Source organism: Ornithorhynchus anatinus, chromosome 17 (assembly GCF_004115215.2).
Source record: "Ornithorhynchus anatinus isolate Pmale09 chromosome 17, mOrnAna1.pri.v4, whole genome shotgun sequence".
NCBI classification, from domain to species: Eukaryota; Metazoa; Chordata; class Mammalia; order Monotremata; family Ornithorhynchidae; genus Ornithorhynchus; species Ornithorhynchus anatinus.
In genome coordinates this window covers 7,765,606-7,791,599 of record NC_041744.1, presented here as the reverse complement: position 1 = coordinate 7,791,599, position 25,994 = coordinate 7,765,606, and the positions used below count along the sequence as shown (strand labels likewise).

The 25,994-nt window shown below is 53.9% G+C and overlaps 3 protein-coding genes across 10 annotated transcripts in view; 2 read left to right on the top strand and 1 right to left on the bottom strand.

Annotated features, from left to right (window-relative positions):
• ABR (ABR activator of RhoGEF and GTPase) overlaps window positions 1–10,382 on the top strand; it is a 162,805-nt gene extending 152,423 nt beyond the window's left edge. For all 8 annotated transcript variants that reach the window (XM_029081817.1, XM_029081820.2, XM_029081818.2 and 5 more), the window contains 7 exons: window positions 50–109; window positions 408–517; window positions 1,085–1,224; window positions 2,464–2,598; window positions 3,287–3,392; window positions 5,999–6,146; window positions 7,467–10,382. In XM_029081817.1, the coding sequence (XP_028937650.1) occupies window positions 50–109; window positions 408–517; window positions 1,085–1,224; window positions 2,464–2,598; window positions 3,287–3,392; window positions 5,999–6,146; window positions 7,467–7,556 (789 nt within the window). In that variant the 3' untranslated portion in view covers window positions 7,557–10,382. The remainder of the gene's footprint in view (window positions 1–49; window positions 110–407; window positions 518–1,084; window positions 1,225–2,463; window positions 2,599–3,286; window positions 3,393–5,998; window positions 6,147–7,466) is intronic.
• A 4,895-nt stretch (window positions 10,383–15,277) lies between these two features.
• On the bottom strand, window positions 15,278–23,026 carry TIMM22 (translocase of inner mitochondrial membrane 22). Its single transcript, XM_001509380.4, has 4 exons — window positions 22,707–23,026; window positions 18,824–19,020; window positions 17,023–17,095; window positions 15,278–15,952 (listed from the first exon to the last, which is right to left on the bottom strand). Exons 1-4 carry the CDS (start codon window positions 22,930–22,932, stop codon window positions 15,876–15,878), a joined length of 573 nt encoding a protein of 190 aa, XP_001509430.1. The 5' UTR covers window positions 22,933–23,026; the 3' UTR covers window positions 15,278–15,875.
• Window positions 23,027–25,244: 2,218 nt separating this feature from the next.
• SPECC1 (sperm antigen with calponin homology and coiled-coil domains 1) overlaps window positions 25,245–25,994 on the top strand; it is a 198,095-nt gene continuing 197,345 nt past the window's right edge. Inside the window, exon 1 of the mRNA XM_007672549.4 lies at window positions 25,245–25,288. The gene's annotated coding sequence lies outside the window, so the exon portion shown is untranslated. The remainder of the gene's footprint in view (window positions 25,289–25,994) is intronic.

Here is a 25,994-nt window from a genome sequence, read left to right as displayed (position 1 = left end):
CAGGCAGAGAACCAGGTCTTTAACATCCTTCTGTTTGCTCTTTCCTCAGCTGGATCCCCAGACCGTGCAGACGAAGAACTGGCACATGGATGTGATCGAGATGAATGGGGTGAGGAGTGCCCCGGGGGGTGGGAGGTTTTGGCCCAGTCGGACAGGCTGAGTTTTTAAGGCCTTACTCAGCTCTCGCTACCAGCGACCAGCCACCCATTTGGCTCTCTCTTCGTCTTCTTGCCCTGGGGTCATTCCGATAACCCTGGAGACAGTAGGCCAACAGGCACCGTCTGTGGCCACATAGCTCATGGCAGCTGGCTTGGCCCTGTCCTCCCGCAGGTCAGGGTTGGGGTTGGTGGTTTGATTCCCTAAGGGCGTTTCCCGGGCGCTGACCCTCATGGATTCTTCCATCTCAGATCAAGGTGGAGTTCTCCATGAAGTTCACCAGCCGGGACATGAGCCTGAAGAGGACCCCGTCCAAAAAACAGACCGGCGTCTTTGGTGTGAAGATCAGTGTCGTGACCAAGTACGCGCTGTCCCCGGGCCCCAGGCGGTCGGTCGCCTTGCCCCTCCTAATGCCCCGGCTGCATGAGGACCCGTCCCTCCTGGGTAGCTCCTGCCCCCACAAGCAGAACAGGGTGCCCGGGGTCTGAAACCGCTGCTTGTCTCAAAATACTGGGACGGCGGCCAGGATTCCTGCTCCTTCTCCCCTCTCCCGACCAAGAGCACGGGGGTCCAACCCTTTGCCCAAACAACATCAAATTCCCCAGGGGTATCAGCTTCCTACTCAGGGCAGCTGCCCCAGGAAGGGTCGGGCATGGTGGGGAATTCGATCCCCATCTCCATTGTTTCAGGCTCCATTGGCATCCCTCTGATTCACTGCCAGACAAAGCCCTCCTCTGGGGACCCTCCTCTGAGACACCCCTTACCCCACCTGGCCTGTGACAGCTCATCTACTAGCACTCAGGAGGCTGGGATGGTGGGCAGAAGGGGATGACTCCTGCTTTGCCAGGGCAGATCTCGGGCTGGGGGCTCCAGTTCGGGGAGGTTGTTGTGCCCTGTGGGAGCCTCATGGATCTGCCATCCCCCCAAGGCGGGAACGCTCCAAGGTGCCTTACATCGTGCGCCAGTGTGTGGAGGAAGTGGAGAAGAGAGGTATCGAGGAAGTTGGCATCTACCGAATCTCAGGGGTCGCCACGGACATCCAGGCGCTGAAGGCCGTCTTCGATGCGAGTGAGTGGCGGGGGTGGCAGGCCCAGCCCCGCCTGTGCTCCACCCACGAGGGACAGAGGGGAGGTGAAGCCTCTGGTGTGGGCTTGGAGGAGAAACCCAGAATCAGCTTTCGCTCTAGCTTGGAGGTGGGACTGGGCACCGAGCAGGGAGCTGGCTAAATTCTCCAGGGGTCGAATCTGCATCTTGCCCCTCTCCCCCTCATTTCCCCAACTTCCAGGGTAGAGAGTGGATACCTGGGTCTCAGGGACTTGTTCTCTCAGACTCCCACCCCCAACCACTCTGCAGTCCCAAAGGGAACCAGGAGCCTCAACAGCATGGGCCTCCCCCAGCTCTCCCAGATGGAGAGGGATGTCCAGAGCCGGGCCTGGCGGAGCTTCAAGGGGTGGTCAGAGGGGACCCTGTCCAGCAGCTGGAGAGAGAACCCTCTGGAGGGATGCACTTGAAGATCCTGGGGGCCTGGGAGCTGTGAGAAAAGTTCATTCAATTGTATTTATTGAGCGCTTACTATGTGCAGAGCACTGTACTGTGGAGTGTGGTTTCACATGATTTTAGGTGGGAAAAAAATATTCAAGACTATCCGGGAAACAAGGGGCTCAGTTGAGGTTCCAGATGGAAGAACAGCACAGGATTATGGGGCTCCCCAACCCTGGAATGCCTTGCCAGATAACGGCTTAACAGCAGGAAGCTCTTTCTCCCAGGAGTCCCCCAGTAAACTGAGCCCCCTCACCCCTCTGCCACATAGCCACGGCTCCCAACACTGAGCTGAGACACTGTTTGGGGTTGGGGGCGAGGGATGTGTCTATTTTCTCCACTTTGAATACAGAGACTGATGGGAATTCACCTGGCCCTGCCCTGCCCCGAGTCCTGCCCGGGGAAACACTAAGAGCAGAGAGCCCAGGCCCTTGGGGTGTACCTGGCAGGCATGTGAGGTGTACCTGAGGGGCAGGGTGGAAGACTCCCAGACTGTTTCTGTGCCAGGTTGGAGTTAGCTCCACTGGTGCTCACCACCATGCTTCTCCAGACTTCATTGAACTGGTGGGAAGGGGGCACCTGGGGCCCCCCCATGTTCCAGCCTGAGCTTTCAAAGGGCAAAGTACGGGCCATAAGGGAATGGCTTGGCCAGCAAGGCTGGGCAGTCAGTCACCTCTGCCTGAGGTGGAGGGCACACCAGCACCCCCACCCCGGGCCTGTACGCTGTGAAGGGGCAGGCGAAGTGACTGCTTCCTGACTCCTTTCCAGACAACAAGGACATCTTGCTGATGCTGAGTGACATGGACATCAATGCCATCGCGGGGACTCTGAAGCTGTACTTCCGGGAGCTTCCCGAGCCCTTGCTCACAGACAGGCTCTATCCGGCTTTCATGGAGGGGATCGGTGAGGCGCTATCTGGGGTGCAGGCCCGGAGGCAGAAGATTCCTCTGGGGTTCTCGTGGGAAGGGGCTTCCTGCAGGGAGGAGAGCTTGTTGGGGAGTCCTAGCCAGATAAGGTAGCAGGAAACAGTGTCTGTGTGGTACAAGCAGAAGGTCTCATCCCATCCTGGAGCCCAGCCAGCAAACGCCTGACTGTACCAAGGCTCGGGTGATGGGAGGGGAATGGAATGTGCCCACTCTCCAGCCTCCCCCCTGCATCCTCCCTGCCCTACACCATCCTCCCTCTTCTGAAGGGATTGCCTGGTGGGCCTGGTGTCTTAGGGCCTCAGGTGTGGGTATTGACCCCAGCTTGGAGCCTCTAATGGAAACAGCTGCCTAATAAACTAAGCGGGGCCCTGGGCTAGCAGAGCTCGGGGACCGGCTCTCAAGCCGGCAGGCGAGGGGCTTTTGGAGCAGCCGACACCCCGGGGACTGGGGCTCCCCGGTTTCCGCCAAAGCCCAGGGTGTTGCCTGTGGGGAGCAGGGGCTTCCTGCCCCTGTACGACTCCACCTGGGTCCAAGACCGGGGAGATTCCAGCCAGTTCCCCGTTAGTGGGGTCAGGAGCCCTTTCTGCCTGACTGGGATTTGGATTGGGATCTGGGATCCTTCAGCTCTGGGAGCTCTCACCCCAGCCCATTTTCTCCTCCTCCAGCTCTCTCGGATCCTGCTGCCAAGGAAAACTGTATGATGCACCTTCTCCGCTCGCTGCCCGACCCCAATCTCATCACTTTCCTCTTCCTGCTAGAACACTTGAAAAGGTAGCTGGGGCCGCCGAGGCGGCTCCCCAGATTCCCCAGGGTAGGGGGGAAGGTGGGGAGGAGGGCAGGATTCTGAGGCCTTGCAGCACAGCAGGAAGCCGGCGTGGGCAATCACTGATGGCGGGAGTCATCTTGCTCTGGGAGGTGAAGCAGTTCCAGCCCCACCCCTTCACCCCCCTGCCAACCCAGCCCAGTCTGGGCGCCAGCCCCCGCTGTTAGGTCTGTAGCTCAAGGAGGATGAGGCAGAGGTCGCCAGGGTCTCAGGACCAATTCTCTGATATTCGGACCCAAGACCATGTCTTCAGGGAAATTTTGGGCTGAAGACCCCATTCCCCAGTAACTAGGGTGGTGATGTCGGACGCAAGCTCTCACCGCTCCAGGTGTTTGGGTGTGATCAAACTGCGACAAAGATGGCGGTCTGTTTAATGGCCTTAGGTGTTGGGCATTCTGAGGAATCACTACCCCTTGTGCCCACCGGCAAGCCCAGTCTGTCCAGGAGGGTGGCTGCGTGCTGTTCTGGGCCATCAGGGCAGAGTGTAGGGTGATGGGAGGGTGGGCCTGGCTTTATTGCAGACCCTTTGGGGCTGGAAAGCAGCAGGGCCTAGTGGAAGGAACCCAGGCGGGGAGTTGGGTTCTGGGTTCTAATCCGCGTTCTGCCACTTGCCTGCGGTGTGACCTTGGGCAAGTCACTTCACTTCTGGGCCTCAGTTTCCTCAATTGTGAAATGGGGTTTAAATACCTGTTTTCTCTCCTCCACTTAGACTGTGAGCCCCCTGAGGGACAGGGACTGTGCCCGACCTGAATACAGCGTTTAATACAATACTTGGAGCATATTAAGCACTTAACAGATATCATTAGGGACTTAGTGTTAACTGCTGTTAACTGCTTGGAAATTCAGCAGACTCTGAGGCCAGAGAACATGGGAGGAGGGAGGGAGGGAGGGAGGGAGGGAGGGCGAGGCTGGAAGCTGGAAGCTGACTGGTTTCATGTTACTCTCATCATGAGACACTTTCTCCTCAGGCTGGGCCAGCACTGAACTCCCAACCAAATCCCAAGCAGTCGGGAGAGCAGGAGGAGAGGAGGACTGAGGAGTGTGAGGGGAAAATCCATTAGGTTTTCCACCCTGAGAACTGGGCACAGCCTGTTCCCACATCTGGTCCCCTGGACCGTGCTCAACTGGAGTGTGGGTTCGGGGGGGGGGGGGCGGCCACACAGCTGCCTCCTGACAGGGCAGTGTTTTTCTGCTTGTTTCTAGGACGACCAGTTGCTCCACTTAGGTCCGGGGCCCGTGGGTTTCCAAAGCCCCTTAGGGAGGGCGGCACAGAGGGGTGAGGGGGTCATGGAGCGGCGAGGGGAGGTGGAAGCAGGGCCGGAGATGTTTCTGTGGATCGGAGATGGGGAGGGAGAAGCCAGGTCAGATCAGAGGAAAGACTCAGGAGGGGACAGACTTTTCCTGCATTTGCTGCATTTGTCAATCCTAGAACTGGCAGCCTCTGACTTCAAACCGCAGATGGCAGTTGCCGTTCAGAGGAGGACAAGTGATGCAAGAGGGAAGTGGATGGAGAAAGACCTGCAGAAAGCCATGCTTGGGGAGGCCAGGCCAGATTGAGTGGAGGGAGGCCATCAAGTCCTTGTATCCATGGAGGTGGGGAGGAGGAGGATCACCCGCCTTCCCCCCAGCACTCCATGATTAGCTCCAGCTCCTTCTTCTCTGGCCCTGAGAGGAAGACCGCTGCCATCCCCTTTCCCACTGCTTTCCCACTGGCGGGGAGGACTCTCCTCCTCCCCTAGCACTGGTAGAACCTTAAATAAAACCCAGCACCCTAGAAGGAACCCAAACCCCAGGCCAGGCCCAGCACCGGCCTAGCCTCATGACTCCGGGCTGGCATGGCCCAACACTGTTCCACTGACAGAGTCCTGCTAGGGGTCAAGCTGAGGACTGGTGTCCAGGGCTTGAGCCCAGGCCGGGTGACCCACGTTTCCCTTGCTTTAGTCCTCGTCTGGTCTATGGTCCCTGGCAGTTGTGACCGTGGTGCTATCACACATATAAGGTGTTGTGCATATGTGCCTACAGGACCTTGGGGGACATGTCCCAGAAGCTCCCGGGGCAAATGGGCCCTTGGGGTGTATTGCAAGTGAGTACTCCCTCCTAAATTATGTATTAAGTGACACTGGGCAGAATCCAGCTCCCAGACTCTCCCACGACTCAACCCAGGCCCCAGTTTTATAGCCTACTTCCTACTGGAAAGAGCATAGCCTTAGTGGATAAATCATAGGCTGGGAGTCAGAAGGACCTGAGTTCTAACTCTGGCTCTACCACTTGTCTGCTCTGTGACCTTGGCAAGTCACTTAACTTTTCTTTGCCTCAGTTACCTCATCTGTAAAGTGAAGATTAAGACTGTGAGCCCCGTGGAAGACGGGGCCCGTCTTCAAGCCCATTATCTTATTTCTACCTATACCCCAGAGCTTAGTTCAGTGCTTGGCCTGTAGTAAGCCCTTAACAAATACCATTAGAAAAAAAAAAGAACTTGCAGAGTGTGGGCCTGTGACAGCCTTTGATGCCTCAGGAAAAACTAACTCCTCCTCTTTCCTCTCCACTCCTCCAGGGTTGCTGAGAAAGAACCCATCAACAAAATGTCCCTCCACAACTTGGCCACCGTGTTTGGCCCTACATTACTGAGACCGTCCGAAGTGGAGAGCAAGACAAATATCACCTCGGCCTCTGACATCTGGTCCCATGATGTCATGGCGCAGGTATTGGACGAGTCTCGTCTTTCCCAGCTCGGGGCCGTCCCCACTGCTCCGGGCCTGCTCCTGGGCAGAAAACCCGAGCACCCAGCAATCTCTCCAGAGGTTGGCCGGTTTGAGCAGCACGGAGTATCGGCCCAGAGACCCCTGGAGTCTCAGTCCCCAAATTCACAAACTTAGAAGCAGTGTGATCTAGTGGGTAGAGCATAGGCCTGGGAGTTGAGAAGGGTCTGGATTCTAATCCTGACTCTGCCACTTCCCTGCTGGGTGTCCTGGGACAAGTCACTTAACTTCTCTGTGCCTTAGTTAACTCATCTGTAAAATGGGGATTAAGAATGTGAGCCTCCTGTGGATCATGGACCGTGTCTAACCTGGTTAGCTTCAAAGCAATTGTACTTTCCAAGCGCTTAGTACAGTGCTCTGCACACAGTAAGCGCTCAATAAATACGATTGAATGAATCTACCCCAGCACTTAGTACGGTGCCTGGCACATAGTAAGTGCTTAACAAATACCTTGAAAAAAACCTCACCTAAGAAGGAACCATCAAGCGGTAGTATTTATTGAGCACCTATTAAGAGCAAAACACTGTGCTCGGTGCTCAGAGACACCCATTTCCTATCCTTAAGGAGCTCACAATCTAAGGGGAGACTGACAGTTGAAACGACACACAAACAGGTGTGTATGGGTGGAGCAAGGAGTCCCTCTCGGTCGCCCTGTCCCCAGAAACCAGGGATATCCTCAGACCCCAAAGTTATTGATGGGAAATGCTTTCCATCTTCCTCTGAGGGCTGATCACCCCTGGTGCTTGCTGGGGCTTCACTCTGCCCGGTCCAAGAGGCCGGTCTGTCGTGGCCGACTGCCTGTACCCTTTCCCACCACTGCAGATGTACTTTTATTCATTCAATAATATTTATTGAGCGCCTACTATGTGCAGAGACTGTACTAAGTGCTGGCGTCTCGGTGTGGACTAGCCCTTTCTTGCAGCTACAGGGGCCTGGCTAAACCCCCCAGGGCATCCCAGGCCCCTCTGGCTGCATTCCCCTTCCCCCGAGTAGATTACCCCTTGCCCAGCAGCGCCCTCTGCCGTTGCTGACCTGCAGTCACGCCCAGGCGCTCCCAGCGGACCACCTGAATGGGGTTTTCCAAGTGGTGGCTCTGGAAGTCTTCCTAACTGGCCCCCCATCCCGGGCACAGCCACAGGCCGACGCCCCATTGCATTTCCCGTGGTTTCACGCCCTCAGGCCGGCCCCTGCGCAGCTGGGATTCGCCCCCCGCCCGCCGTGGGGCGGCCCACGGGCTGACTGCCTCCTCTCGGCTCTCTGCAGGTCCAAGTGCTCCTCTATTACCTTCAGCACCCGCCCATCTCCTTCGCTGAGCTGAAGCGGAACACACTGTACTTCTCCACAGACGTTTAGCCGGGGGCCGCACGGCACCGGCTTCACCGCTCGAGAACCAGCTCCTCCCCACCCCCCACCCCAGCCGGGGGGCGAGCCACAGACCGAAAACAAGACGAGACCAAGTGAGCCAGACTACAAGGGAAGCAGACTTCCGAGAAGTGGAACATGTGCGTCTTTTGTCCGACCGTGTACAGAGCCGGCCCCTCCTCCCTTCCCCTGCCCCCTCCGCCCCACCCGAGTTCCTCCCTCCGTATTTCTAGTCGTGTCCGATGCGCCGTGTTTTTATGTATATTTGTCACGCAGCAGAGGAGGGGGCCGACCGGGACTGGAGGCCCCGGTGTTCTGCTCTGTGATTGCATTTTCTCTGGGTCTTCGTTCCTTCCCGGTCCGGCCCCAAGCTTCTTATTTTGCTCTGTGCGACGCCTCTTCCGTGTGGCTGGTCCCCGACCTTCTCCCAGCCTGCAGTCTCTCGGAAACCCCCTCCTCTTCTCCCTGCCCACCCCCGCCTGCATGTGTAGCCTCAGCTCGAGACCAAGGCCTCGGAGGCTTAGGGGAGACCCAGGGTTCCCCCCACCCGGCTCCCTTTCAACAGCCTAAGTTCTGCTTTGCCTTGCCGCTCCTGCGAATGTTGGACCGGGAGCCGGACCCGCGAGACCTCCCTGGGGACTCGTGGCGGAACGAGAGAGCCAACCCGTAGGGTTTTCTTCTCTTGTGTCTCCGTCCCCGGAGTGTTCCAATCCCTTCCTTCCCCCCGGAGGGAGGAATTTGGCCTGGTTTCCTTCTAACACCTCTGGGTTACTTTGCCCTCTTGCAGTTGTGTCTCTTTCGCTTGTGAAGCCTTTGGCCGTCCAGTTGGAGGGTCAGGAGGGAGGTCGATGGAGCTGATGGGAAGCTCTGGGGAATCCGGCTTCTAGGGAAGCACGGAGGGATGGGGCCGCTTTTCCCAGGTGGAAGAGCCGGAGGTCTGGAGCAGAGCGCACAGGGTTTTCCGGGGGCAGAAGCGTATCTGGAGAATGGGGAGTAGGGAAGGACGTTCGGCCGACTTTCTCCAGAGACCCGGCTCCCTTTGGATGATGCAGGGATGAGCCACACCTGGGTCCGGGAGTGAGGGCAAGCTGTGTGCAAGAGGCCGGCTGGCCCCGGAGGGCCTCGGCCCTCACCGGGACCTTCGCCTTCGACTTTTACATGCTGCCAGAGCACGGTTCCATGGCCAGTCCCGGCTGCCAGCCAGGAGCAGCACAGCTGGACAGGGACTCTTGTCCATAAAGTTACCCCGATGGACTCGTAACCGGGCCCCGCTCTCTGACCCGGAAAAGGAACCATACAAGACCCCGAGGTGCCATAATTCCATCAGTCGGCCGGATGTCCCCTCTGGATCCACTTCCCATCCAGCCTGGCCGGTGGTCTCCGCTGAGCTAGAGAAGGCAGGAAGAGGGGGAAAGGGAGGGCAGGATGCTACCTCTCCGGGCCACTCATCTGCCATGTAGACAGCCCCAGCCTTTGCTGGGTCACCTCGATGCTGCCCCAAAACATCGCTCTCAGCATCTTGGTGCTGCTCCTGGGATGAAGGGAAAGAAGGACCAATCTTGTCCCTGGACCTCTTGGGTCCGGGTCAACCAGCCCCTTGGGTTTTCCAGACCTACTCTTTATCCTGAGTTAGCAAGACCGTCCCTTGGGGGCAGAGCCCAGGTATCTGCAACCCTCCTGGCTGCTTGGCTCGCGCCATCGTGCCTGTTTCTGGCCCACGCAACCACAGTTCAGGAAGGTAGCAGCTCACCTTGCTTGTGCCCAGGGCGAGGTCTGGAGGAGTCTCTGAAGGATTTGCCGCAGTCTGCGGCTGTTCGATTGGCGGTCCCGCCCTTTCCAGCTGACTCCATCATGCTCTAGCGGAGGGCTCCGGCCGGATCCGTATCCTGGGCGATCCCCGGTTTTGCGTCTGTCGGGGATGGGAGTGGCTTGGGGGAATTGAAGCCCAGCCACGGAGGTGATTCCAACGGAGTTAGACCCTCTCCTTCCCTCCCTCTTTCGGAGCCCTTCCGATCTGTGCAAGTTGTTCAGTGGGGTGCAGGAAGTTTGATGTGAGTTGGCCACAGCAAGAAACGGGAGTCACATTCCCTTCCGCCCCCTCGACTTAGGAGGAACCTGTGGGCAAAGAAAAGGAAACTTTCCTCTTTCCACCAGGAAGCTGCAGCAGCCCTGAGTCTGCAGAGATGGGCACCACTGGACCATGGAGGAGACTTGGGTTGGCGGGAAGGTGAAAAGACCGTAATATATTTATGTATCAAAAACTGCAGGGTCAGTGGGGAAGTCTGGCCCCGGGGCTGTGGCGGGAAGGCCGAATGGTGACAGAGGGGCAGGTCTGGCCCAGTGAACAGGTAGGCTCGCAGTGGCGCCTATTAGATACGGGCACTTGGGCCGTTGCCCGCGTTCATCCAACTCGCTCCGTCTTGGGAAAGATAGAGGTGCGGTAACCAGCCAGGACTAAGCCACACAGAGAGGAAGATGTCGAAGGTTCTTTTCTAAGAGCTGAAGACTACAGAGCCAGCACCTCGCCCCCTCAGCCGCTGCTCCGGCCTGGGTGGGCCGTGCTGACGGGGACCCTGAAAAAAGTCCGTGGGAACCCTAGCTTTCTTCCTCTTCCAGCTGTGGTCTGGGGAAGGGAGAATTTTTTGCGGATACAGATAGGATAGAACCGTTCATTAATATTTGACTTAAGTTGGTAAGGATATATTTTTTTTGTCTGTGTTCCGTTTCGATTTATGTAGATTGTTCTAAATGGATGTAAACCACGTGAGAGGAAAATGTTAATAAAAATGCAAAGCCCCGACATTTGCACAAAACGTAGCACTGTGGTGTGGTTGTTTGAATCACAGCAGCTCAGGAAAGCCCTGCATCTAGATATTTAACTGGCTCTGGCCAGGTGGTATCCAGATAGAGGTATCCCCAGAGGTACCCACTGGCTCTGCCCCGGCCCGGGCACTTCCTCTTGAAAAGAGAGGGTTTTCTCAGCCCTCTGTCTTGCTCTAATGAATCGGATCTCTCACCATAACCAGCACCAACGCCGCCCCTGGCTACTGGCACTGCCGACAGCCTGGCACGAAGGGTACTACTGAGGAAAGGGCTACTTTGGGGGCCCACCTCTGGGCTTCACTGCTCAGGCCCCCGCGCTCACCGGCACAACGGGCACTGCCCTGCTTCGGGCCAGAGCGGAGCGACTCCGTCCGAGACCGGACTCTGCCGAAGCCCCGTGGGCATCCGAGGTAGGAAGGTGCCGGCCCAGGGACCGAGGGCCTACCTCAAGGGGAGGGCCCTGGCTCCGGCCGAAGTCTCTCCCGCTCAGAGCGGCCCCGCCGAAGAAAGCCGCCGGCCCCGATGGCGGCCCCGTGGAGAGCTGCGGCCGCCCCCGCTGTCAGAGACGCTGGTCTGGTGGCGTGGAACACCCAGGAGTTCCTCGAGCTGCTCTTTGTGAAAGCCAACGGGGTTAATGCCGGCTTATCCCAGCCCAAGCTGTCCGAACACTGTGTTTATTCTGGGGAGAGGGAACAGATGTCTTTGAAAATTGGTGTTTGGTTTATGAGCTCACTCTGGATATCTGGCCATCTAAAACAGGAAGGCATTCATCTCCCCTCCCGATCGAGAAGTTCATTCTAACAATGCTCAGTGTATTGAACCGACGGTCAGTGTCTATCCCGGGCTCATCTTTTCAAAGACAGTTTGGGAGAGCATTTCATCCTCTTACTGTTTATTCAGTGCCCTCGCGCATGAATAGGCGCTATTCAGGATGCCTTGCTCGAGGCGGGATAGACTCGGATCCCCGGGGTGAGCTCTCCTGGAGGGGCGCGTGAGGCTTTCAGGTGCTGCTGTTAGGAAGAAGATTGGATGTTCTGCGTTGTGCTGGTTCTCTGGGCTGGACTGGGGGGAGGGGGGTCTCGGCTGAGCTACTGATAGGTGGGGACACACCTGGCTTGGGGTTTGCTCCCGCGAGTGCTCAGGGTCACCCTGGAGGGATGGTCCAGCCGGGACCTTTGGGGATCAGTCCTGGGGACCACCCAGATCCACAGGGATTCTGGACTGACCGTGTGCTCATCAAATTTGGAGCTGATACTAAAATAATTGTTGTATTTGTTGAGTGCTTACTATGTTCTAGACACCGTGCCAAGCACTGGGGGTAGACTTGAGATAATCGGGTTGGACCCAGTCCCTTGTCCCACACGGGGCTCGTGGTTTTAATCCCTGTTTTACAGATGAGGGACCTGAGGCACAGAGAAGTGAAACGACTTCCCCATGGTCACACAGCAGGCCAAGTGCCAGAGCTGGGATTCGAACCCAGGGCCTTCTGACTCCCAGGCCCAAGCTCTCGAAAACTTTGCTCTTCAAAGATTGGAAAAATAGTTCCATAAGAACAGGAGGAAGTGCAGTCGGATTGAGTGCGAGGTCGGAGGTGTAGGGACATAGATGCCGAGGTTAGGATGGGGCAGGATGGACTGGCAGGGCAGAGGTAAAGCAGATGGAGGCTAGCGGGTCACTGCTGACCACTGACCGAGTCAGTTGGATAGACTTGTTAAATAAGCCAGACTAACCCTCCTGGGAGGTACGAGCAGGTGCCAGGCAGGCAAGAGTCCCGACTCAACTCTGTCCTGACCAGATTGTGAGCTGCTTCGGGGCAGGGATCAATCAGGTGTTTTGCTTCTGTTGTTCTTTCTCCAGAGCTTAGTACTACACTTTGCATTCAGGAGTCCAATTATGTTGGTCGTTTTGTGCCACCACATTTTTAAAAGGATGACAAACTGGAGAGGGTCCAGAGGTGGGAACTTGATTAAAAGGACCGTGAAAGGTTACAAGCACCGGTTAAAGCGCGCTGCGGTTGTTTGGTCTGGAAAACCGAAGGGAGTACTGATGGTTGTGTCAGTACGGGGATGAATCGATCAATAGAATTTATTGAGCGCTGATTGTGTGTGTAGAGCACTGCAATACGTGCTTGGGAGAGTACAGTAAAACAGAGTTGGTAGTCGCCTTCCCTGCCCACAAAGAGCTTGGAGTCTTAAGTGGGCGAATGCGGACTGGTTCATTTCCCTGGGCGATGACATTGGAGGAAATGGGCCCCAAATTAAAGCAGTAGAGGATTCAGTTGAATTTAAGGAAGAACTTTGGGTGAACTGGGATGAGCTGCAGAGGGGGTTGTGGGACCCCATCGCCCTCAAAAGTTTAGTCATTTGCCTGCCTGGGGGCAGGGGGTTTGGCCAGACGGCTTCTCCCTTATGACGCCTTGACGTTGAAAAGAAACATTTAAGCCAATCCGAAAAACCCTGGGGCCCCGGCTGGCGGCTGGGCTAGAGAGTTCACCACAGAAGGAAGTAATCACTAGTTGCGGGCTTATCTTCCAAAAGCAAGCGCAGGCTGGGTTTGTGCCCCAAAATTCACTCTGGCCTCCATTAGAGGAGAAAACTCAAGAACCGTACTGGAGGAAGAGGAAGCAAAGGTACTGTCACGAGACCTGACTTGGGGGGTGGGGGTAGTCTTTAGATAAAAAGAGTGCTCCAATTTTTAATTTTTTTTTTGTTTTATGAGCTTGAATATTTAATTTCTGTTGGGGTCTGGGTATTTCAGAGGGCTGGGTTTTTTGCTTCGGAAAGATCAGGAAAAAAGTAAATTTAGGCTTCAGTTTTGCAGATCATTTATGCATCTGGTGCAGATGTGGATTCATAAAGTAAGCTGTGCTACCACATGCGTATCACACCGCACACAGATGCACAGGGTTAGCCTTTTGCTTACTTTGGTTCTAGAGTGCTGTCTTTTACTGCGGAAAGGGTGAAAAGCTGAAGAGCAAGCAAGGGAGTCAAGGCAGAGAAGAGGGAGAAAAGGGAATGTTTGAATATTTTCTGGCATCGTGCTCCCTTCAGGAGTCTATGTCTCTCCCAACTGGTTTGGCCTGTGCTCCTGAGGGACTGCAGCAAAAGTGTAAAGGGCAGGGATCGGGCCTGGGTGCTAGAGAGAAGAGCCCCCAAGGCCACGTGTGTGACGGCCTCCCCTTCAGCCCTGCCGATTAGCCTAGGAAGGCCAGGTAGTCCAAACACAAGGAAATAATAATGGATTGGTGGATTGGGAACTTGCCCAAAGGCTGCAGGGCTGGGGGAGGGTTACAAGGGCATGGAGGTACGCAGGAGAGGGCCATCCAGGCTGGCTGGCTCTGAGGAGCCAGGGAGGAGGGACGGGGAACAGGCTCTCCCCTCTCCTGCTCTTCCCTCAAGCTTTACTGGGTTCTGTCCCCCTGCCCTGAGAGCACAGATATTAGTAGTTACTCACCCTGCTGATAACTGTGCAGAGGAGTAAGTTAATGCAACCCAGATGTAGTTAGTTCATTGAGCTGAAAACTTATTGGTTGAATTTTTGAAATGGAATGGAGTCAAAAAGTCTGGTTCCACTCGGTACTTGTACGTGCAACTGTCCACAGCCAAGATTGTCTGCCCAGGGCAAACACTTGTTCTTAGTCCTGCAGCTGCTCAGGCCCATCCTAATTCCCTGAATTTCGTTCTGTCATCCTAAAGCTGTCTGGAGATATTTTCTCCCTCACAAAGCTGTCCCATTGACCCGCTGGTTCTGAGCTACCACTCACTTTTACGATGAAGTTCCCCATCTTAACAGATAGAGCGTTTAGCAACCAGTAGCCATCTCCACATTCCACTGCTTTTCCCTAAAGGATGGGATTCTAAATAAATAATTATGGTACTTGTTAAGCACTTACTAGGTGCTAAGCACTGGGGTAGATACAGGTTAATCAGGTTGGATACAGTCTCTGTCCCACATGGGGCTCACACTCTTAATCCTCATTTTACAGATGAAGTAATGAGGTCCAGAGAAGTTAAGTGACTTGCCCAGGATCACACAGCAGACATGTGGCGGAGCCAGGATGAGAACACCGGTCCTTTGGACTCCCAGGTCCGTGCTCTATCCCCGAAGCCATGCTGCTTCTCTGACTAGCTGCTAGCGGGAAGGCAAAACGGAGACACCTATAAGGGGATGGGAAGCAGGGTGAATAATAATGTTGGTATTTGTTAAGCGCTTACTATGTGCAGAGCACTGTTCTAAGCGCTGGGGGAGATACAGGGTAATCAGGTTGTCCCATGTGAGGGTCACAGTCTTAATCCCCATTTTACATATGAGGGAACTGAGGCACAGAGAAGTTAAGTGACTTGCCCACAGTCACACAGCTGACAAGTGGCAGATAGGGGATTTGAACCCATTACCTCTGACTCCCAAGCCCGAATAGCATTCATGTTTATGTTCTAGCCAGGTGCGGGGGGATGTGTTTAGCCCAACTGGTTGCCAGCCACTGGAGCCCGACACACATTTGAGCCGATCCCTAGACAGGTGAGCAGAACGGAGCCAGTTTGTTCTTCAGCCAACTGGAAACACACTTGTCTGTCAGCCGACAGCCTGGCCTATTTTTCTGAGGTCAGCAGGGCCACCGCACAGGCTTGACGCAGCCCCGAAGCGGTAAGCTTTGGAAGCCGACCATCAAGCGGTTTGAATACTCAATCTTTCTGTCGCACAGCCGTTGCTTCAGAGAATTTGGGGGTTTGATAGGCAGGTCATCATCAACAGTGATATTCACTGAGCACTTACTATGTGCTCAATAAATACGATTGAATGAATATGTGCAGAGCACTGTAATAAGCACTGCGGAGAATACAACACATTTGGAAGACACGATCCCTGCCCCCGATGGCAAACACGGGCACTTTTTATTCCAAACCTATTTCTTTATTTCTATTTAAATACATACGTTAAGGTTGTACACAAGTGGCCAGAAAGGCAAATGGCACCTTGAACCCTAGATGGCCCAAATGGAACAAATCTACTCCTGCTCCACTTGTGGTGATGGGCTGAGGCGGGAGCTATAGCACAATGGAAAGAGAAGAGAGACCCCGACCACAGCCCTTGTGAACCCAGAGGACGGTGGTAAACAGAAGCATCGCACTTGAGACGTATCGAATCCCTAGAAGTCAACGAGCTAGCTCCTGATCCGTCTTTAAGAGATAGTCTGACAGCGCTCCGTCTCTGAAAGCCCTGGGTGAGATCCAGCAAGATCAGTGATCCCGGGTGTGGGCGGCCGGCCAGGGTGCGGGGTGGGCCCAGAAGTCTGGCTCTTGAGGAAACAGAAGGCCGGCCAGTCAGGACGTGCTCCCGCCCGGCACCGCCGGGGCCAAGGGAGGGGAAACCAACGGATCAAATCTCTCCCCTTGGATCAAGTCTCTCCCCTTCGTTGTGCCGCGGGAGCCATACGGGACTCCTGGTCTCTGCCTGAGGGCTCGGATACAGGGGTCCAGAGGTGCCATCTCACCGGAGGTAATAGTCAATTGCGGCTGAAAATGCAGCAAAGCCTCCGCATCCAATGGTCCCTGCCTTTAAGCCAGCTACAAAGCAAACAGATGTATATTAGTAGGGGGAAGGAGACAGTGCGCTGCGCCCGACTCATGCAAAACGGCAATCTGCACTCAGAAACAACCTCAAATCACCTCGGACTGTACTTATTTCTAGTACAACACTGCCCCAAACTGGCTGCACGGAACACGTCCCTAGGAATCCCGGTGCCGCAGAAACCTGGTTTAACCCATCCGGGCCCTGGCCCTGCTGAGAGCAGCACTCAGCCTGGTGATGGTCAAGAGAGGAAATTCCCAGACTGGGATTACAGTGGGGTCAGAGCAAGCCAAGTCGGTCAGAGGCAGTGGCGAGCTGAGCAGGGCACAGAGGAATGGTGCCTCGGCCCTGAACTTCTCATTAACATCAGAGTCAGCTACCTTGGGGGGGGCGGGGGGACCTGAAGAAAATATTTAGGTGAAAGGAACAAAATTAGAGTGGGCTCTTGGTGGCCAAGATCCACGGACCATTTGTGGAAGTCAAGCTGCCCTGAAACGAATTCTGACTTTAAGAGGACACCAAGGCAGCCGCACGGTTCAGGCCAAACTACACACCCGACTCACCGATCCCCGGAGGGGAGGCCTGAGCTGACCACAACCCCCCCGCCCCAGCCTCTGACCCAGCCTGGGGCCCATCCTGCAGGAAATTCTCCCTTGGATTAAACCCATCCTCCCTCAGTGATGTGCTTGGGTGAAATGTGCCCTTGTAGCACTCAGGGACCCCACAGAAGTGAACCTGAGGTGGGAGTGTCTTGGGGAACTGGTTAGTGACACTGGGGATTCACTAACACCTTTGGGGGCTGGATAATGCCGCAGGTTCAATAATTTCCATTTGATCAGGTAAGTTTATGAGAGGGCAGTGTCTGTGTCTCACCTTGACCTTGGCAAGGGAAATGTCACGAAGAGCCCGAGTGTAACTCCAGCTGATATCTCATTACCAAATAGCATTTATTAAGTGCCCACGTGGGGCTGGTTGCAGCTAACAGCTGCTTATTCCCAGAATTGTTGGTTTTGGTTCAGGGTCTGTGACCTCAGAGAGATGAATCACATCTGAGTCGCTAACTTACCTCTAAAACCGATGGCTCCTCCTGTAATGCAGCCACTAATGACGCTGTTTTTCCAATCTGATTTCCCCCGGTACTGTGGGATTGAGTGGAAAATGGAGTTAAGTTCCTCAGAAACAAGGGAGGCCAAAGGCCAAGGGAAGATCTGATTGGCTCAATTGGTCCCAAACAGAGATCCAACTATTTTCTTATGTAAGCTCATTATGAGCAGGGAACATGTCTGCTAATTCTGTTTTGTTGTACTCTCCAACATTTTAGTACAGTGCTCTGCAAATAGTAAGCACTCAAATACGACTGATTGGTCAAATGACCCACAGCATCATTGATCCAGACTATTTCCTGCAGGTGACAGCAATATTCCAACAGCCAGTTCCATAAGGGAAGTCAAATATTCTTCCTGATTGGGCTGATAAATTTTGGTTTTTGATCAATCAAAACTGTACTAAACGCTTGGAAAAGTACAGTACAACTGGGCTGGTAGACATGTTTCCTGCTCACAACGAATTTACAGTCTAGAGAATTTAATTAGTTAATAGTGGAATTTAAGTATTTACTATGTGTCAAGCACTGTTCTAAGCACTGGTCCCACATGGGGCTCACAGTCTAAGTAGGAGGGAGAATAGGTACTGAATCCCCATTCTGCAGATGAAGGAACTGCGGCACAGAAAAATGAAGTGACTTAACCAACGTCTTATAGCGGACAAGTGGTAGAGCCAGGATTAGGACCCAGGTCCTCTGACTCCCAGACCCGTGCTCTTTCCAGTAGGCCACACTACTTCTCTATTTCAATTATTTAACTGTCACATGAGGGGTGAAGCATCCAATATGACCCAAATCTATGTCAGCCCAAGATGATTGGGTGGTCATAAGGAACACATTTTGAACCCTGGGTTAAAGAGGGCTGAACCCGAGGCCTCGGCAGTTCAGTTTCTTTTATTATAACCACTTTCTCCTGGGAAAGGGATCATCTAACTGAAAGGAAAGAAGAAACAGACCTGGGAGTCAGAAGAATTTAGGTCCTAATCCCAGCTGCTCCACTTGTCTTTTGTGTGACCTTGGGCACATCATTTCACTTCTCTGTGCCTCAGTTACCATATCTGAAAAATGGGGATTAAGATTATGAGCCCCCTGGACACGGGGACTGCAACCAACCTTCTATCTGCCCCAGGAGTTAGTACAGTGCCTCGCACATAGTAAGTGCTTAACAAATACCATAAAAAAAGGAAAATCCATTCAGTAGAAGTAATAGCATTTATCAAGCGTCTACCGGGTCAATTATTATTATACTTGCTAATTGTTTAATTTGTGTGTCAGGAACTGGTCTGAGCCTTGGAGTAGACAGAAGTTAACCAGGTTGGGCACAGTCCCTGTCCTGCATGGGACACTCAGTCCATAAAGGAAGAAGAACAGGTATTTAATCTCCACTTTACAGTTGAGGAAAGTGAGGCACAGAGAAGTTAAGTGACTTGCCCAAGGTCACACAGCAGAGAAGTGTCGGAGCTGGAACTGGACCCAGGTCCTCTGATTCCCAGTCCTGTGTTCTTTTCACTAGGCCATGCTGCTTCCCTACACTACAATGTCCCAGACTATACACTTAGTATAAAACCTGCAAGTGAAACAGTCCCTTTCCCAAGCTTACCTCTAATAGAACTAAGCCTCTGCTTTCCCTTTGCTTTTCACATTTTCCAGCACGTGATCAAGAACATGGAGTAAAAAGATTCACATGGGGCAACTCCACTCAAGGTTATAAGGTGGCAAAAGGCAAACTGACACAGGAGAAAGGAAAAGGCCAAGAAATACTCACAGATTCCACCAGGCATTCAGTGCAGGAAAATATGGCCCCAACGAGGGCAAAGTTCTTGGCATAGGACATTCCTCTCTGGCCCATATCTTTAAGGACTTCTTTGGCAGTCGGGGTGCGGTAGGGGTCCTTGGGATCAAACCCCACGTTGGTGTCAATGCCAGCGGTGAACACACCGAATGCGCCACCCAGGACGAAGCCTAAATATGGGGAAGGAGAGGAAATGGATTTCAAGTCTGGTTCTGGACTGGAACCATATTACAGTCTTTCAGTGGCCACCGGCACCTTGTCACCATGACTGACGAAACTTAGCAATCCTGCAGCAGGAGCAAGATCGCTTCCCTAGTTAGAAAGGTTTCTGTTATACTGCGTGCAAACCTGCATGTACACACTTGCTACGACTTCTAACCCTCCCAGTCTGCTCTCCTCCCCCCCACAACCCGTTAGGTGCATTGTGCCCCTCTTCAAGTTGTGAAGATGACCTCATGCAGTTCCCAGAGTCGGTCAGAGTTTGCTCACCTCGACCTAGAGGGAGGGGAGAAAGGGAAAAGGGACAGCCAGGAGGGGTGACAGGTGAAGGAACGAGGGTGAGGGGGAAGGAAAATGGACGTGATGCCCTCTCCCTCTACTGCCGCCCCTCCTGGCCACCGCTCATGGAAGTTGGGGGCTACAAGTGGGGCAGAAGGGCTCTTGCCAGCAGAGCTGCTGGTAGTTCACAGGGTGGCCACGCCAGCCGCATCCAGGAAGTGGCCATTCTCCTGCCCCTCTACTCACACCTGGTCACATTTAGGGAAGAATAGTGCCTGTTAATTCCACTGCACTCTCTCAAGTGCTTGTACAGTGCTCTGCATCAAGTAGGTGCTCAGTAAATACTACTGACTGCCTGCTGTTTGACCCTGGCCAAGACAACTTTTCTGTGCCTCCGTTCCCTCGCCTGTAGAATGGGGATGAAATACCTGTTTATTTTTTAATGGTATTTAAGCACTGTACTGAATAGATACAAGATAATCAGGTTGGAGGGAGTCCCTGTCCCGCATAAGGCTCACAATCTTAATCCCCATTTTACAGATGAGGGAATTGAGGCACAGAGAAGTTAAGTGACTTGCCCGGGGTCACCTAGCAGACAAGTGGCGGAGCTGGGTTTAGAACCCAGGTCCTTCTTATTCCTACGCCCAGGCTCTTTCCACTCCCTTCCCCTTACAGTGTGAGCCCCATGTGGGACAGGGCCTGTCTCAGATCTATTTGCCACAGTATTTAGCACAGTGCTTCCTGACATATAGTGTTGAACAAATACCACAGTGATTATTATTATCACTATTTCTGGGATGTGGCTACCACCACTGTCAGGGACATATCTTTAAATTACTTATATTAATGTGGATTCCTCCCTAAAGACTATAAACTTGTTATGGGCAGGGCATACCTGCTAATTCTGTTGTACTGTACTTTCCCAAGAGCTTAGTACAGAGCTACATACTAAACACTCAAAAAATAGCATTGATTGATGCGTTGCTTGGGAGGGTACAACAGATTTGGTAGATACATTCCTTGCTGACAAGGAGTTTACAGTCTGGGGAGTACAGACATTAATATACATTAATAAATGCATGTTATTGTAATATGTATATCAATTGTAATTTACAGATATGAGGAAGTAGCTTGGCCTAGTGGATAGAGCCTGAGAGTCAGAAGGATCCTAATCCCAGCTTTACCACTTGTCTGCTAGGTGACCATGGGCAAGTCACTTAACTTCTCTGTGCCTCAGTTTCCTCATTTGTAATACGAGGATTAAGACTGTGAGCCCCATGTGGGACAGGGACTGTGTCCAACCTGATCAGCTTGCATCCACCCCAGCGTTCAGTCCAGTGCCTCGCACATAGTAAATACCTCAGTGCCATAAAAAAGGCTCATCGATGCTAACATTTTGTATCAAAAAAGTGTCAGGCACATCCCTCGCATCCAGGTCAGCAGAAACGCCCCAAATCCCTCTCCCCGACTTCCTGGATTCATTCAATCGTATTTATTGAGCACTTACTGTGTGCGGAGCACTGGACTAAGCGCTTGGAAAATATAATTTGGATCGGTCACACCTGGAAAAAGCCCAGGTGGCTCCCTGCTAAGGCGTGCTCGGCCATGGCGGCGGGGCTGACGATTACTTTTCTTGGCAGCAGGGGAAACTGAGGTCCGGGGGAGGGATGAGGCTCAGGACGTGCAGAAAGCCAGGGGACCCAGGAGTCCCGATCCCCCGTCAGTCCAGGCCCACACCTGAGGTCGTGCCCTGATTACTTCCCTTGGCAGTAGGGGAAAGTGAGGTCCAGGGCCTGAAGAGAGCCAGAGGACCCAAGAGTCCCGGTGGCCCACGCCTGAGGTTGTGCCCTGATTACTTCCCTTGGCAGCGGGAGAAACTGAGGTCTAGGGTGTGCAGAGAGCCAGGGGACCTGGGAGTCTATTTATTTTGTTAATGAGATGTACATCCCCTTGATTCTATTTATCTTCATTCATTCAATAGTGTTTACTGAGCGCTTACTATGTGCAGAGCACTGTACTGATAATGTCTTGTTTTTGTTTTGTTCTGTTTTGTTCTGCTGTCTGTCTCCCCCCTTTAGACCATGAGCCCGTCACAGGGCAGGGATGGTCTCTATCTGTTGCCAAATTGTACATCCCAAGCGCTGAGTCCAGTGCTCTGCACATAGTAAGCGCTCAATAAATACGATTGAATGAATGAATGGTCTCTTTCTGTTGCCAAACTGTAATAATAATAATCATGGCATTTGTTAAGCACTATGTGCCAAGCACTGTTCTAAGCGCTGGGGTAGATACAAGGTAATGAGGTTGTACCACGTGGGGCTCACAGTCTTCATCCCCATTTTACAAATGAGGTAACTCAGGCCCAGAGAAGTGAAGAGTAACTTGCCCAAAGTCACCCAGCTGACAAGTGGCGGAGCCGGGATTAGAACCCACGACCTCTGACTCCCAAGCTCGAATTCTTTCCATTAAGCCATGCCGCTCCTCTAGCATTCCAAGCGCTGAGTCCAGGGCTCTGCACATAGTAAGCACTTAACAAATACCAACATTATTATTATGAGGTTGTCCCACGTGAAGCTCACAGTCCTCATCCCATTTTACAGATGAGGTAACTGAGGCACATACAAGTGAAGTGACTTGCCCCCAGTCACACAGGTGACAAGGGGCAGAGCTGGGATTGGAACCCATGATCTCTGACTCCCAAGCCCGGGCTCTTTCCACTGAGCCATTTACAGATGAGGTCACTGAGGCCAAGAGAAGTCAATAATAATAATAATAATGTTGATATTTGTTAAGTGCTTACTATGTGCAGAGCACTGTTCTAAGCGCTGGGGGAGATACAAGGTCATCAGGTTGTCCCGCATGAGGCTCACAGTCTTAATCCCCATTTTACAGATGAGGTCACTGAGGCCCAGGGAAGTGAAGTGACTTGCCTAAAGTCACCCAGCTGACAAGGGGCAGAGTCGGGACTGGAACCCAAGACCTCTAACTCCTAAGCCCGGGTTCTTTCCACTGAGCCATTTACAGATGAGGTCACTGAGGCCCAGAGAAGTCAAGTGACTCGCCCCCAGTCACCCAGCTGACAAGGGGCAGAGCCGGGATTGGAACCCATGACCGCTGACTCCCAAAACCGGCCTCTTTCCACTGGGCCATTTACAGATGAGGTCACTGAGGCCCAGAGAAGTCAAGTGACTCGCCCCCACTCACACTGGTGACAAGGGGCAGAGGCGGGATTGGAACCCATGACCTCTGACTCCCAAGGCCGGGCTTTTCCACCGAGCCACGCTGCTTCCCATGACACAGAGTAAGCGCTCAATAGATGGGACCGAGGGAACGGCGACGGCGTTGGGCCGGGGCTCACCTCCCACACAGGCCAGCGCCGCCTTGAAGGCGCAGCTCTCCATGGCCGCCTCGATCATCTTCTGCTCCTCGCTCTTGGCGGGGCTGGGGATGCCGCCCAGGACGCCGGGTTCCAGGGGCCCGGGCCACGGCCGCCGCCGCTCACCGACCAGCTGCTGCAGCAGGACGCTGTACTGCAGCGGGGCCTCGGCCGAGCCCGGGCCGTCTGAGGCCGGGGGCCCCGCCATGACCGCGTCCAGTCCTCCTGTCGGGCCTCCTGCCAGTCCTTCTGCCAGTCCTTCTGCCAGTCCTCCCGCCCGGCCTCTTGCCAGTCCTCCTGCCGCCCTCCCGCCATCCGCAGATTCCACACGCGCCCCGCCCCCCGTCTGACGTTCCCCAACGGCAGATTCGACAGCGCAGCCGGGCGACCTCAGCAGCCGCGACCCGGTAGACGCCACCCGCCCGCCCCGCAATCATTCATTCATTCAATGAGGGACCTCTATCCACCCCAGCGCTTAGAACAGTGCTCTGCATTCATTCATTCGATAGTATTTATTCATTCAGTAATACTGATTGAGCGCCTACTCTGTGCAGAGCACTGGACTAAGCGCTTGGAATGGACAATTCGGCCACAGATAATGATATAGTAATAATGGCATTTGTTTGGAGTCAGAGGTCATGAGTTCGAATCCCAGCTCCGCCACTTGTCAGCTGTGTGACTGGGGGCAAGTCACTTCACTTCTCTGGGCCTCAGTTCCCTCATCTGTAAAATGGGGATTAAGACTGTGAGCCCCACGTGGGACAACCTGATTCCCCTATGTCTACCGCAGCGCTTAGAACAGTGCTCTGCACATAGTAAGCACTTAACAAATACCAACATTATTATTATTAAGGGCTTACATTGTAATAATAATAATAATGTTGGTATTTGGTAAGCGCTTATTAGACTGTAAGCCCGCCAATGGGCAGGGTTTGTCTCTATCTGTTGCCAAATTAATTCATTCAATAGTATTTATTGAGCGCTTACTACGTGCAGAGCACTGTACTAAGCGCTTGGAATGGACAATTCGGCAACATATAACAAGATAATAATAATGGCATTTAAGGGCTTACTATGTAATAATAATAATGTTGGTATTTGTTAAGCGCTTATTAGACTGTAAGCCCGTCAATGGGCAGGGATTGTCTCTATCTGTTGCCGAATTGCACATTCCAAGTGCTTAATACAGTGCTCTTCACATAGTAAGCCCTCAATCAATACCATTGAATGAATAAACACTATTGAATGAATGAATGCAGAGCACTGTTCTAAGCGCTGCAGTCGATACAGGTAATGAGGTTGTCCCTCGTGAGGCTCAGTCTTCATTCCCATTTTACAGATGGGAACTGAAGCACAGAGAAGTGAAGTGACTTGCCCCCAGTCACACAGCTGGCAAGTGGCAGAGTCGGGATTCAAACCCATGACCTCTGACTCCCCAGCCCGGGCTCTTTCCACTGAGCCGTGCTGCTTCTCTATAATAATGTCGGTATCTGTTAATAATAATAATAATAATAATGTTGTTATTTGTTAAGCGCTTACTATGTGCCGAGCACTGTTCTAAGTGCTGGGGTAGACACAGGGGAATCAGGATGTCCCACGTGGGGCTCACAGTCTTAATCCCCATTTTACAGATGAGGTAACTGAGGCCCAGAGAAGTTAAGTGACTTGTCCACAGTCACACAGCTGACAAGTGGCAGAGCTGGGATTCGAACTCATGACCTCTGACTCCAAAGCCCAGGCTCTTTCCACTGAGCCACGCTGCTCTCTGTTAAGCACTTACTATGTGCAGAGCACTGTTCTAAGCGCTGGGGTCGATAGAGGGTAATGAGGTTGTCCCTTGTGAGGCTCACAGCCTTAATCCCCATTTTACAGATGAGGGAACTGAGGCCCAGAGAAGTGAAGTGATTTTCCAGTCACACAGCTGACAAGTGGCAGAGTCAGCATTCGAACCCATCACCTCTGACTCCCCAGCCTGGGCTCTTTCCACTGAGCCACGCTGCTTCTCTATAATAATGTCAGTATCTGTTAAGCGTTTACTATGTGCAGAGCACTGTTCTAAGCGCTGGGGTCGATAGAGGGTAATGAGATTGTCCCACGTGAGGCTCACAGTTAATCCCCATTTTGCAGATGAGGGAACTGAGGCCCAGTGAAGTGACAGCTGACAAGTGGTGGAGCCGGGAGTAGAACCCGTGACCCCTGACTCCCCAGCCCGGAGTTTTGCCACTGAGCCACGCTGCTCCTCGCGGGCCTCACGCAGAAATTGATTGATAAATCAATGAATCACTGAGAAATCAATGATTTCTCAAACTGCTGGGGGCCTCAGAGAAACCCGCCTCCCTCCCCATCCCGCCGGTAAGGCCGGGCCCCGCCCCCTCCGCGCGGGGGCCGACGGGATTTGAAGTCCGGGCCGCCGGACTCCATTTCCCAGGGAGCCCCGGGCCGCGCGGCGCTCTCCGGCTCCCTCTGCAGGCTCTTCGGAGGCGGTGCAGGGTGGTGCGAGTCCTTGGACGCAGAGCATCTGCGAGGTTCGAGCAACCTGCGGCTGCGGAGGGGCCCGGGAGCAGGTGAGGGATGATCCCGACGGTGCTATTTGTTCAGCTCTTCCTAGGTGCCAAGCACTGTTCTGAGCGCCGGTGTGCGTGCCCATCCCCACCCGCTCCCCCAGGGTCCCCCAGGGTCGCCCCGCGTCGGGGGACGCTGCCCTCGCCTCTGGCCCCAAGGGACCGGTTGGGCCAGGACAAGATACAGATGACCCTGGGTGGGTGTCATCCCCTCGGGGCATCACCCCTCCAAATGCAGAGGGCCAGGGACGCCCCCCCCGGGCTCCGGGCATCAAGGGCTGAGGTCCCTGGGGGGCAACAGGTCCCAGGGGGAGTCGCTCCATATTGCCCACAGTGGGGAGGGGGAGAGGAACAGCCTTCCACTCGGCCAAATCTCAAGTCCCTGAGGGCTCGGCATGGGGGAAGGCACAAAATAATGCTCAGCGTCCCGCCTTGCGCTGCCGTCTGGAAACTGAGGCAGGCAGGCAGCCCCTTCTGAAAGTCGGGGGGAAAGTGCTAAAGGCAGAGCAATTGTGTTACTGGGCCAGTGGGACCCGAGGAGGAATGGGTTCTCCGAAGGGCGGCCCTGCTGCTTAACCCTTAAGGGAAGGCCCAGGTCTGCCATTCCCCGTGTGGGGCTGTTGGCCTTGGGCCTAAAGAAAGTCCAGGTGTTTCCCTGAAATCAGTCAGTACCAAAGGGTGTCCCTGCTGCTTAACCCTTAAGGAAAGG

Bases quoted from the DNA above. Each gene is read 5' to 3' on its own strand.
- TIMM22 (XM_001509380.4), bottom strand. From the start codon at position 22,932: ATGGCGGGGCCCCCGGCCTCAGACGGCCCGGGCTCGGCCGAGGCCCCG. The intron at 19,021-22,706 runs GTGAGCCCCGGC...CCCCATATTTAG, and splicing joins GGCGCTGGCCTGTGTGGGAG to GCTTCGTCCTGGGTGGCGCA. The intron at 15,953-17,022 runs GTAAGTTAGCGA...TTTGCTTTGTAG, and splicing joins AGGAGCCATCGGTTTTAGAG to CTGGCTTAAAGGCAGGGACC.